We start from the raw sequence: 12,341 nt of genomic DNA, 5'->3' as shown, positions 1-12,341 counted from the left end.
CTACAGACATACTCTATCTAGACGGCCATAGAATAGCTCAGTGGGTAGGGTGCTTGCCTGCATATGACCAACCCAGACTTGATCCCCAGAATCCCATATGGTCCCCCAAGCACTGCCAAGTGTGATTCTTGGATGCAGAGCCAGAAGTAAGCCCTCGCATCACTGGGTTTGGCAAAAAAGAAAAAAAAAAAAAACAGAAAAAAAAACTCAGTGTCAAGATTTCTATAAAATCTTATGTATTAGAAAATCTAAAATTCAATTACAACGGTACTGTAAATGAATGAAAGAAACCTCCACTACTAGTCTTGGTTCTTCAATTACCTGTTGGGTTTTCAAGAATTATACAACATTAAACAACCTTTCAGGACACACTATCCATAGCTGTAATATTACAGGAGCAAACTATCTTCACACTAATGCCACTATAAAAAATTTCCTCAGCTTCTAAGTTTCTTCAGCCAAAATGAGGATTTGAGTATCAATGTCTATCAATACCTCAATTATCTAAAAACAGCAACGAAGTTAGTTCCCTGGGCGGCAGACGTGTTTGCTTTGCATGTGGCTGGCCCTGGCTCCATCCCCCGAATCATATACAGTTCCCAGATGAACACCAGAGTGATCTCTGAGCACAGAGCCAGGAGCAAGCTTTGAATATCAATGCATGCAGGGTCTGGCCTCAAAGCATCCCAAACAAAGTAAGTTCCTTCATCATTCCAGTATACTGTGCTATATATAAGAATACAAGTAGGGGCTGGCTTGAGTACAGTGAGTAAGGCACTTGCCTTGCATGCCAGCAACTCAGGTTCTATCCTCAGCATCCCATATGGTTTCCCAGGTGTAGCCCAACACTCTTCCCCAACCCAAAAAAGAAAAAAGAAAAGAAAAAGAATAAATAAGAGACAAAATAGTATAACATATTTATACTGCAGAGTATTAGTGAAAATAAAAACAAAACAAACAAAAAAAAAACCCCTCAGTTCTAGGTCTTATTTATACCACACAGTCATAATTCAGCATTTACTCAAGGAGGAAAAAGAAGGATGTAAAGATTATTATGTATATGCCAGACTCTGAAACCAATCCTTAAATGATCTGTATTTGTCATACTTCCACTTTTCTCTCTTTCTTAGGGTGGCGGGGCAGAGGAGGGGGCACACGTGGCACTGCTCAGGATTTACTCATGGCTCTGCACTCAGGGATCATCCTGGTGGGCTCAGGCACCATAATGGGTGCTGGGGCTGGAACCTGGGTCAGCTGCGTGCAAGGCAAGCACCCCATCTGCTGTACTATTGTTCCAACCCTGCTACTTCTCTCACACACATATACTCTTTGACATACTATGTATGTTGCATGACAATTATGGAATCAATGTGCAAAATTCTTAGAAGAAACTTGTAGCTCCTCAAACACAGAGCTTGTTCTGAAATGCCTGAATATTAGTCAGAACCCATTCATTTCGGTCACTTAGTTATAATGGATTATCTGCCTGTCAGAAATGGTTCTGTTATTAAATACCCATACCCCAATGCTAGGGCTGGAGCGATAGTACAGCGGTAGGGCGTTCGCCTTTCATGCAGCTGACCCGTGTTCGATTCCTCCGCCCCTCTCAGAGAGCCCAGCAAGCTACCGAGAGTATTGCGCCCGCACGGCAGTCTGACAAGCTACCCGTGGCGTATTGGATATGCCAAAAACAGTAACAATAAGTCTCACGATGAGAGACGTTACTGGTGCCCGCTCGAACAAATCGATGAACGGTATGACAGTGACAGTGACAGTGACCCCAATGCTGATCGCTACCAATATCAGCCCTTACCAAGTGAGCAGCTGCGATGCAACCAGTCCTCTGTGCCAATGAGCAGCAGCAGGCAGTGAAAAACAGAGCTATGCTTTACTGGTAAGTAACTACCTGAATCCTTTGAAAACAATTACCATTAGCATCTTGTTCATCAGCTCTCTCTGCTCCACTGAACAGCTTAGGGACTCTTCTTAAAAACTAAAAAGTGTAGCCAGAACTGCCTGAGAGATGACTTTTCTGCCTGTTTAAGTAAGTGGACTTTTTGGCCAGGTGAGGAAAGAACACAAACTTACTTTATGTCAGAGATGAATTAGCAAGCTTGGCTTTAACTTCCAACTGTGTGTATCTTTTTCCATTTACAATACCAATATTAGTTCTAATGTAAATGTGTGCAGTGTCTTTAATGCAATACTTTAACTTACGCAGTCACAAATCAAATATTTATTGAGCACTTAGTTTGAGCTGAGAACATTCTAGAAACTGGAAACGAAGATGAGCAAGGAGAGGAATAAGAGAACGACGAGATGTGCAAAAATAAACTCAGGTAGCAACTAAGTGCTATAGAAATAACAGCTCCTTGAAGAGTGACAATTATCTGAGTAATACTAATTGATGCTTTTGATATAGACGAATAAATGTCAGTAGACAAAAACGTTAGTAGACAAAAACGATAAAGTGTAAAAGATTGCAGCTCGCTTCCAAAATCCACGTATATTGCAGTTTAATATCCTAAATCAGTATAAGAAATCCAGACCCACTGAAATAAGAGACGAAACAGATTTCGAACATCTGTTCTCCAGAGGGATAGTGCAAAAGGAGAATGGGGACAGGGAATTTTAAAAAGGAGGAAGGGGAACAAGCTCGCCCAGAATTCTATGGTATTCTAAGATATCATCATCCGTGACGCATAGGTAAAAAGCTCTACAAAGGCAAAACTATTTTACATAATTTCGAAATATTCAAATACTCCTTTTTTTCTTCTCCAACGCCCCCTCAAACCCCTCCCCCCCCCCCAATAGTTCTCTAAATTGCTCTTAAAAGCTCCTGGTCTGGCAAGAACTTCTTTTCCCTCACTTTGGCTCATGTTCGAGCTTCCCCCGAAGATGCAAAGGTTCAAAGGGGGATCGTTTCTCTAGCTCCCATCTTCATTCGCACGGGGAGTCCCCCATCCCGCCACCCCCCCCACACCCCCCAGAAAGTGTGCGTCAACAACCTCCATGTCGGGTGCACCCTGCAGGTGAGAGGTGGGCAGGGGAAGGAGCTCCCGGTCTAGCCGATCCCGACGCGGCCCTTTCCCAACCCGCCAGCCAGGCCAAACTCGCGCGGCCTGGCGCCCCGAGCAGGGACGCCGCGGAGGATGCAGGAGCAGCTCGGGACCTGGGCAGAAGCAACCTAGCAGCGCGGCGCCCGGGCCCCACCCCCATGGGCCGGCCCAGGATCGGGGTCCCAGGCCTCCCCATCCCTGAGCGCCTCTAACCTCTCCGGCTCCCGGAGCTGCTGCTGCTGCCGCCGCTGCTGCTGCCGCCGCTGCTGCTGCTGCTGCCGGAGCCGCCGCCGCCGCTGCTACTCCCGCTACTGCCGGAGCCCTGGCTGCCGCTGCCGGAGCCGCTGCTGCTGTTGCCACCGCCGCCCTTGGCATTTTTCCGCGGGGCCATCTCACGCACGGCCCGGGCGAGCGAGGGGTGGGGGCGGGGGTGGGGTGCGGGGGGTGCAGAGACGCAAGGGAACTCCGGAGTGGTCGGCCGGAGCGGACCGCGGCCGCCGCAAGCAGAGCCCGTGCTCCGACACCGCCCGCCGCGCGCCCGGGGTGGACTCTCCGCGGCAGCCACCGGCGCTGCGTGCGCTCCCGCCTCGCGTGCGCCTAGCCGCGAGTCCTCCCCCGGGCGCCGGAGCGCGGCGGGCCGGCCGCCGAGGCCGCGCCCCTTCCCGTCCGGACCCCGCCTCCTCCCCGCCCGCGGTAGGCTGAGTGACGGCGCCCGGGAGCCAATCACGGGGATGCCCCAAAGAGGCGGAACCCCCCCCTCCCCGCCCCGCTCTCCAGCCGTGCGCCGGCTAAGAGAGTTGCAACCTCGACGCCGCCGCCGCCGCCGCCCGGGAACGCCGTGAGCTGCTCCTGGTTCTCCAATCGATCACGCTCCTTTGGAACGTGGCACACATGTGGGCGAGCAAGAGGGTTCTCGCGAGCGTTGGCTGACCCCCCGCAGATGGGGATGGAGCGCGGCGCGGGAGCAGGGCCCGTGCACACGCGGGCAGGCTTCTCCTGGGGGAGAGCGTGTGTGCCCCAGCTGTGTGTCTCCGAGACACCGGCCAGGTGGCCCCCACCGAGAAGTGTGTCATTCCCAGTATCGAGACCCTACTGAAGTGATAGCGGTAGTTCGCAGCTCACGCCTTACCGCGAGGGCACCGTCGTTTCTTGAAGCGGGGCATCGTTTGTGTCTTGGGCTTCTGAGAATCGGAGTTAAAAGGTGCAGATGTAGATGTCAAAAAAGCAAATTCATTGTCCTGTCTGAAGAATCTTCCCGCCCGGCTAGACGCCTGCCATCCTCTCCTCAATATCCGAGGCCCGACCACCCGTGTTACCTCTTCACTGTCCACCTGGCCTTAAAATTATTCTGGCCAGGTGAATGGCCAGGCAGGGACGACGTGCGGTAAGGCACGTCATCGTCATTTTGTGTCGCCAGTTGCCAGCACAATGTTACAATGTGTTTTGTAACAAACAAGGGAGGAAATGTTGGGGGATTTGATAACTTTGGGGGTTGGGGGTCAGGGCCTCGGCCTATCAACAACAAGAAAAATATAAGACGGTCACTCCACTCTGGACTATGATTTGGGAATGTTCCCAGTGAGTGGACAAGGCTAGAGAATCAGGCAGGGCAGTGGACTGGAGCATTGATTTTGTCCCCCTTCTCCAGTCTTGCCTCCGTTGCTGGCGTGCCTCGGAGCCACCCACCAGTTCTGTGAATGTCCTGCTGGTCCAAGGTTCCCAATGATCTCGTAACCAAGGGCTACATCCTTTTGTGGAATAAGACATCCTTTTCCTTTTCGTGAAATAGTGCTAGTGATGGGCTGGAGCGATAAGTACAGCAGCTAAGGTGTTTGCCTTCCACGCGGCCGTCCTGGGTTCGATTCCCAGCATCCCATATGATCCCCTGAGTACCACCAGGAGTAATTCCTGAGTGCAAAGCCAGGAGTCACCCCTGTGCATCACCGGGTGTGACGCAAAAAGCAAAAAAAAGAAAAATGAAAAAAAGAAAGGAAGGAAGAAAGAATGCTAGTGATTAAGATAACTAGAGGCAGAAGCTCACAGACATTTGACTGGAGCTTCCCTTCGACTTTTATGTCTATGCATTTCCTCCTATCTCCCATTCATCCGTGTCCCCCGACATTTTTTAATGGAGGTTGAACAACTGGGCTTAGACAAACTTAAGGGATAGTACTTAATTACAAAACACCCATGAGAGAAGTAAAGTAAAAACAATATTTCATCAGAGAAGTATTTGATGTGGCCAGAGTGATTATATAGCTGGTAGGATGTTTGCCTTGAAGATGGCCAACCGGGATTCAATTTTGTACCCCATGGGTCGCCTGAGCAGCCAGGAATGACCCCTGAGCCCAGAACCAGCGGTAAGCACCGAGCATCACAGAATGTGGCCCACAAACAAAAATTATATTTGAACTCTTAAATGCTCACAGAACTATTAGACGCTCACAAAATTAATTAATTGTGTTTATTAATTATCTAGCAGACCCAAAGAGACTAGATTAAACTTAGTTCTCATAGCTCTTAAGTAACAGGGCACTTGAATTCAGTCCATCCAGCTCCAGGTTCTGTGGTCCAGAGTTTCCTTCGGGGACAAAGTTTCACCTGAGCAGAGAAAGTTGTCCCTGGCTCCTTCATCAGTTAGCAGTTGTCTCCCCTGCGTTCAGTTGGCAAAGATAGTATAGAAGTGAATGAAGGGTGTTTAAAATTAAGTCTACCTGTTTCATGAATCAAGTACATTTCTTTTGATGAATTTCTTTAATAACTAACTATAAAATATCATTGTAGGATGCTTTATCCCTGCTTTCCAGAAATCTAATCCGATACTGTTCAAAAGGTACACTTGGGGCTGGAGGGATAGCACAGCGGGTAGAGCTCGATTCCCAGCATCCCATATGGTCCCCTGAGCACTGTCAGAAATAATTCCTGAGTACAGAGCCAAGAGTAACTCCTGTGCATTGCTGGGTGTGACCCAAAAAGAAAAAAAAAAAAAAGGTACACTGTTGCATTCCTTTCCCTGAGCTCCCAAATAGTGTTCAGAAAGCCCTAGGGCCCCACCTGCTGTTTTGGACAATCAGACTACTATAAAGACCTAGAGCAATAGGGACTGTGCTGGAAACCTCAGCAGTGCTGGGGACCTCCAGGGCTGTACCCTGAGATGCTAGGGAACCCTGTGGTACCAGGAATGAAACCTGGTGGAGTGCATACTAATCATGTGCCCTAACCATTGTACCGATCCCAGGACCAGCCCATGCATTTCTTAACGCAGGACAAATAGATGCTTTGTAAATAAAAGTTCCAGGAATTTAGAAGTTACTTTGTACTAACAAAATCCAGCTTTAATAACATTTTGCACCCTCAGATTATGAACTGCAAAATTCACAATATAACAGCAGACACCACTACCTGTAATCAGTTTACTTTCAGAGACTAAATTCCCCCAAGCTTACTATAAGAATTATACAATTTGTATTTGTTCCAACTTCCCACTATATTAAAAATGAAAACAACAGAGCTTTCCTTGAACCCAAGAATGTCTTCCCTTGGGCCCTTTCCTCAACAATGGGGTGGCAGAGGTTAAGAAGTTAAAGTTTGAAATTGAATAAAAGGTCAGTTTCCCTTGTTAGCCTATTCTTTTTTCTGAGAATGTTATGAATGAACCTTAGATAAAACAATGTTATGAGGACCTTAAAGACAAGACTAAACTAGGGCAATGTATTAAAATAATAATTTAGTAAAGCTTTTGAACTGGGACAAGTGTGCCTTTCAGATATTTCTATAAACTTTCCATTAGCTTCAGTGGGATTTCTAAGTGAGAACTTGAGGACAAGATTTGTCCTAGTTTTGAGTTTTTGTGTGTGTTTCCCCCCCACCCCCATATTGACCCTTCACAGCATGCAATCAAATGCTTTCAAATTCAGTATTTCTAAACACACCTCTAAAAACAGAAATACTGAATTTCTAAACACACCTCTAAAATTAGAAATACTGAATTGCACTTTAACCTGTGTCTTAAAAAGTACTTCTCATTTTTTACATGAAATTGTAAAAATAAAAATGAGCATTACTCATCTTTATTTGCCACAGTAAATTCAGCCCTAGTAGAAAAGTTGAATTTCAAGTCACCATAATTTCAAGTCACCATAATTCAGTATTACATTTTTATTTTACGTTAGTGGAATTTGATGCAATGAATACTCTGTGGGTAAGTAAAAGAGCATTTTTAAATCTTACCGAAGTGGGAGTGTTCTCCAATCAATAAGTTAAATCTCAAAAATTAACAAACTATCATTTCCATTGAACATCCTGACTTTATATTACAGTCTTAAAACAATCGTGGTTATCAACTACATTTAAAACATATGGAATACCACTCCTGGGAATATATCCCGGAGAGGCAAAATGGTATAGTAGAGATGGCATATGTATTTCTATGTTCATTGCAGCACTGTTTACAATAGCCAGAATCTGGAAAAAGCCAGAGTGCCCCAAAACAGATGACTGGTTAAAGAAACTCTGGTACATCTACACAATGGAATACTATGTAGCTGTCAGAAAACATGAAGTCATGAAATTTGCATATAAATGGATCAACATGGAAAGTATCATGTTGAGTGAAATGAGTCAGAAAGAAAGAGACAGACATAGAAAGATTGCACTCATATGTGGAATATAATGTAACTGAGAAGTACAAGTTGGCAACGATGCAACTTCTGGCAGATATCTCTCTGGACTTAGTTACTAAAATACTAAAATACAGAAACCCAAAACTGAGAGGCCGCTAAGTGTGGTCACTCAACCTCATACCTCTTCATCCTCAGCAATGGAAAACAAATTATCTAATGCTTCCTTTTCAGCAGGTCTGACTTTAGGGGAGAGACTCTCCAAACAATAATAGTGAGTTTTGTTGAAATATTGTATGCAATCAAAGTGAAAGTAAAGTGAAATTTATTAGTTACACAGGCGGGGGGGGGGGCTAAGGGTGGGGGGGCTAGGGGTGTGGGGGGGTTAGGGGTGTGGGGGGGCGGGGTGGAGCTATACTGGGATTCTTGGTGGTGGAATATGAGCACTGGTGAAGGGATGGATATTCGTATAACTGAGATTTAAACCTGAAAACTTTGTAACTTTCCACATGGTGACTCAATAAAAAATTTTAAAAAAAATAAAATAAAAATAAATAAATCTAAAAAAAATAAAACATATGAAATAAATTTATGTGAGCAGAATAAATTCTAAATCTAGCCAACATATACTAGAATTCTAAATCTGTACCATGATGCAGAAAAATGATTAGAGAATACACTAAGAAGCCTATATATTTTTTTAATTTCAATTTTTTATTATCTATCAGAACCAGTTCTCAGTACCACATTTCTCTCCTAATATAAGTCATGGCTGTTGCTCATCTTTTGTTTCTATACATATTTCTGGGAGAAAATCCTTTGAGTGAGAAATTGATGCACCTTAGATGTTCACTGAAACTACACTTCCCAGCACACCAGAAAGTGGGGAGTATTAATCTAGCAAAGTGTGCTGGATGAAAATGGTCTCAGGCAACTGTCCATATGTTATATAATTCTATTTTCTGTACTTCATTATAGATTGATATTATACTTTGTTTTATGACTCCAATACCAAAGAAGCCCAATAATTAATTGAAAGATAGTTTAGGGGTTAAGGTGCTTGCCTTGCATGTGACCCACTCTGGTTCAATTCCTAGCACCAGTATAGTCCACTGAGCACAGGGCCCCTAATTACCACTGGGTATGACCTAAATTTAAAAAATAGAATTAATAAATGCATCTACCTTAAACAAGCAACTGCTCAAAAGCCTAAGTTCAGGAGTTTTGACTGTTTAGAGATATACCAAGAGATCATTATTTTATCCCAGGATATAGCTCAGTGGTAGAATATTTGCCTTCACATACGGATGCTAGGTTCAATCCCAGGCACCACTCATGCCCACACATATTCTCTTTCCCAATTCTGCGAAAAATCAAAAATCAATGTCAATGGTTTAATACAGTGTTTAGGTTTATATAAAAATAAACCACTGGGCCCAGAGAGATAATACAGAGATTAAAGTGCTTGCTTTGCATGTGGCCAATTTGGGTTCAATTCCTGGCACCACAAATAGCCCCCTGAGCCCTGCCAAGAGTGATCCCTAAGCACAGAACCAAATTTAAGCCCTGGGCACAGTCAACTGTAGCCCTAACCTCCTTAAATAAGAAAAATAGTAATAATTATTATTCATGACCCCCACCCAGGTTTCAGTGTCACCTCAGAGCTCTTCTACCAATTCCTCTCACTCCCCTATCACTTTCTAGCTGGTAACCATTTCACTAAATCTAGTTTTGTTGGGGATTCTGTTCATTTGTTTGCTTTGGTGATTTGCATTCCACATATGAGTGAAACTATCCAAAAATTGTCTTTGACTTCCTTATTCCTCTATACTACATATGCTACAGCTTCATCTGGTCATTCATTGGTGGGCATTTAGATTGATTGCCCATTTTGGCTATTGTGATTATAGGAATGCAATTATTCTGCCAAATTAGGGTTTTCATAACACAAGGAGTCTATAATTATCATTTTTTTCTATGTTAATCCAGGCATATCCAATATGCACGGGTAAGTCTCTCAGTGAGATACGTTACTGGTGCCCATTCGAACAAATCGATGAGCAACAGGATGACAGTTAATCCAGGCTGACTTTGCCTGGCTGTTGCCTTGCATGTGACCCACTCTGGTTCGATTCCTAGCACCAGTATAGTCCACTGAGCACAGAGCCCCTAATTACCACTGGGTATGACCTAAATTTTAAAAATATTGGCTATTGTGGATATAAGGGATGCAATTATTTTATTTTTATTTATTTATTTGTTATTTTTATTAGTGATTCACCGTGAGGTACAGTTACAGGCTTACAAACATTCATGCTTGCATTTCAGTCATATAATGATTGAGTACCCATCCCTCCATCAGTGCCCATTTTCCACCACCAATGATCCCAGCATCCCTCCCACCACCCCCACCCCATTCCCTCCACCCTACCCCACTTCTGTGGCAGGGCATTCCCTTTTGCTCTCCCTCTCTTTTGGGGTGTTGTGGTTTGCAATAGAGGTATTAGGATTGTGCTATTCTAGATGAACTCCTACTTGTGTATGCAGTGTGACCCATTACTTGGAAAATTGTAAAGAAGGGAGGTATACCACTTTCACTTTCATATTACCTTCTCCTCAAAGCATCATGATGTCCAATATACCTGCTTTCTTTTCCTTTCTTATTCTCTAATGAGTTTGCATTAGACAAACTCATTAGACTGCCTATAATGGTTACCCGTTTCCCTCTGGTACACGTGTAATGCACAAAGGAAAGGGGTAACAGAACATGCTGGGCTACTGTCCCTTACTCTCTGGCTGTAGTGTCTGGCCTATAGCAATACAGGCAGGCCTACATATTTCAGCCAGGAACATAACATGGACTTAGAGCTCCAGGGCCTTCTATTGTCAAGGCTCAGAGAACAAAGCTTAGAGAATGCTAGAATTATTAGGAAGTGTCTTCGCCCACGCAAAAAGCCCTTCATCCTCTTATCCTCTGATATGGCCTGGCCAATAAAAATGCACCTCACGAGGCTGGACGGGGGCCGGAGCGATAGCACAGCGGGTAGGGCGTTTGCCTTGCACGCGGCCGACCCGGGTTCGATCCCCGGCATCCCATGTGGTCCCCCAAGCACTGCCAGGAGTGGTTCCTGAGTGCAAAGCCAGGAGTAACCCCTGAGCATCGCTGGGTGTGACCCAAAAAGCAAAAAAAAAAAAAAAAAAAAAAAAAAAAGAGGCTGGACGGATGGTTGATTCAAGGAGACTAGCATAAATGTAGCCTGTTTCTGGCACTGATGTTGCAGAACAGCAGCTCTGCAAATAAGCAGAGCGCCATGCTGGAGAAACGGGCCAAAACACTTTATTTTGGGGTTGGGGGGCTGGGGGGCGGGTTACCTTACCAGCAGGTGATAGCTAAAAACCTTTAAGAGAAGCATGATTCACACAGTTTGCTGCTCTGTAATCCACTGCTTTCTCCAAGCCGGGCACAGCACTTATGCTAGTCCTCGCCCCACACCGGGCAGCTCTCTTCAGTTTAGCAGGACTGGAGGGACTTCCTTACTGCTGCTGTCATCAGCAGGTGTCACCCCTTTTGTTCCCCATCTCACCATTTGGATACCACGTAGACTGGCCCTGCATCTTTTAGACTGGCTCTTGGGTCATAGGCAGGGAACGGAACAGCCTTTTGTAAAGGATACCTTGCTCCAAAAGAGTGTCTGGGGGCTGGAGCAATAGTACAGCTGGCAGGGCATTTGCCTTGTACACACCCAACCTGGGGTCGGTCCCCAGAATCCCATATGGTTCCCCCACCCCACCCCCACCCCCGAGCACCACCACGAGTGATTCCTGAGTGCAGAACCAGGAGTAACCCTGAGTATCGCCAGGTGTGACCAAAAAAGTGTCTCACCTCCAGGGCACAACTTCTTACTTTTTTCCTGGATTGCCAAAAGCTGGAGCAATAAATAACTGAGAAAGAGAAAGGCCTTTCACCCAGCTTCCTTCTTTTTTTAAAAAAAATTAATTTTATTGAATCACTGTGAGATAGTTACAAGCTTTCATGTTTGGGTTACAATCCCACAATGATCAAACACCCATCCCTCCACCAGTGCACATTCCCCACCACCAAAATCCCGGGTATACCCCCCCTTTCCCACCCTCCTCCTGACTCTATGGCAGACAATATTCCTCATACTGTCTCTACTTTGGGGCATTATAGCTTGCAACACAGCTTCCTTCTGAGGTATCAGTCCTATGAAGTGGCTGAGGAGTGTCTCATCGTCTGACCCTTCCCCTGAGACTTGCTTACTTCCTGATCTTCAACATGTACTACACAGAGAGCCCCCAGCAGAGAGAAACATTGTAAAGTCGGCCTCCAAATGTAAGTGTTTTAAACTTCTAGAACTTCAGGCCACTTCCTCTATTGATTTCTTCCTTCTAAGGCAGGGAGCCAAGCCGGACCCCCAGCTCCTTCTCAGCATCTGCCATGTCCCTCCCAGAGTCTGGAGTCTGTGGCCTGAATCTTTTCCTCCTGTCCGCATGAGTTTCTCTGGGTGACTTTGCAGGATGGGAAGCAGTGCTTCTTAATACCTTGAGGAAGACTGGATGGCACCATAGCTGATGAAGACTTTGTTCAGTGTGTCCCCTTCTATCCCGAAGCTAGAAGCTGGCATTTCTTTTCCTCTCATCC

General features: G+C 45.4%; 1 protein-coding gene across 7 annotated transcripts in view; it reads right to left on the bottom strand.

Moving 5' to 3' along the window:
• Window positions 1-3,723, bottom strand: part of ASPH (aspartate beta-hydroxylase) — a 211,538-nt gene extending 207,815 nt beyond the window's left edge. For all 7 annotated transcript variants that reach the window (XM_055128781.1, XM_055128782.1, XM_055128784.1 and 4 more), the window contains exon 1: window positions 3,273-3,723. In XM_055128781.1, coding sequence (XP_054984756.1) covers window positions 3,273-3,450 — 178 coding nt within the window. In that variant the 5' untranslated portion in view covers window positions 3,451-3,723. The remainder of the gene's footprint in view (window positions 1-3,272) is intronic.
• Window positions 3,724-12,341: the final 8,618 nt, after the last annotated feature.

This window comes from Sorex araneus, chromosome 2 (genome assembly GCF_027595985.1).
Source record: "Sorex araneus isolate mSorAra2 chromosome 2, mSorAra2.pri, whole genome shotgun sequence".
NCBI lineage: Eukaryota > Metazoa > Chordata > Mammalia > Eulipotyphla > Soricidae > Sorex > Sorex araneus.
Note: the sequence above shows the minus strand (reverse complement) of the source record. Positions and strands in the feature narration are given on the sequence as shown.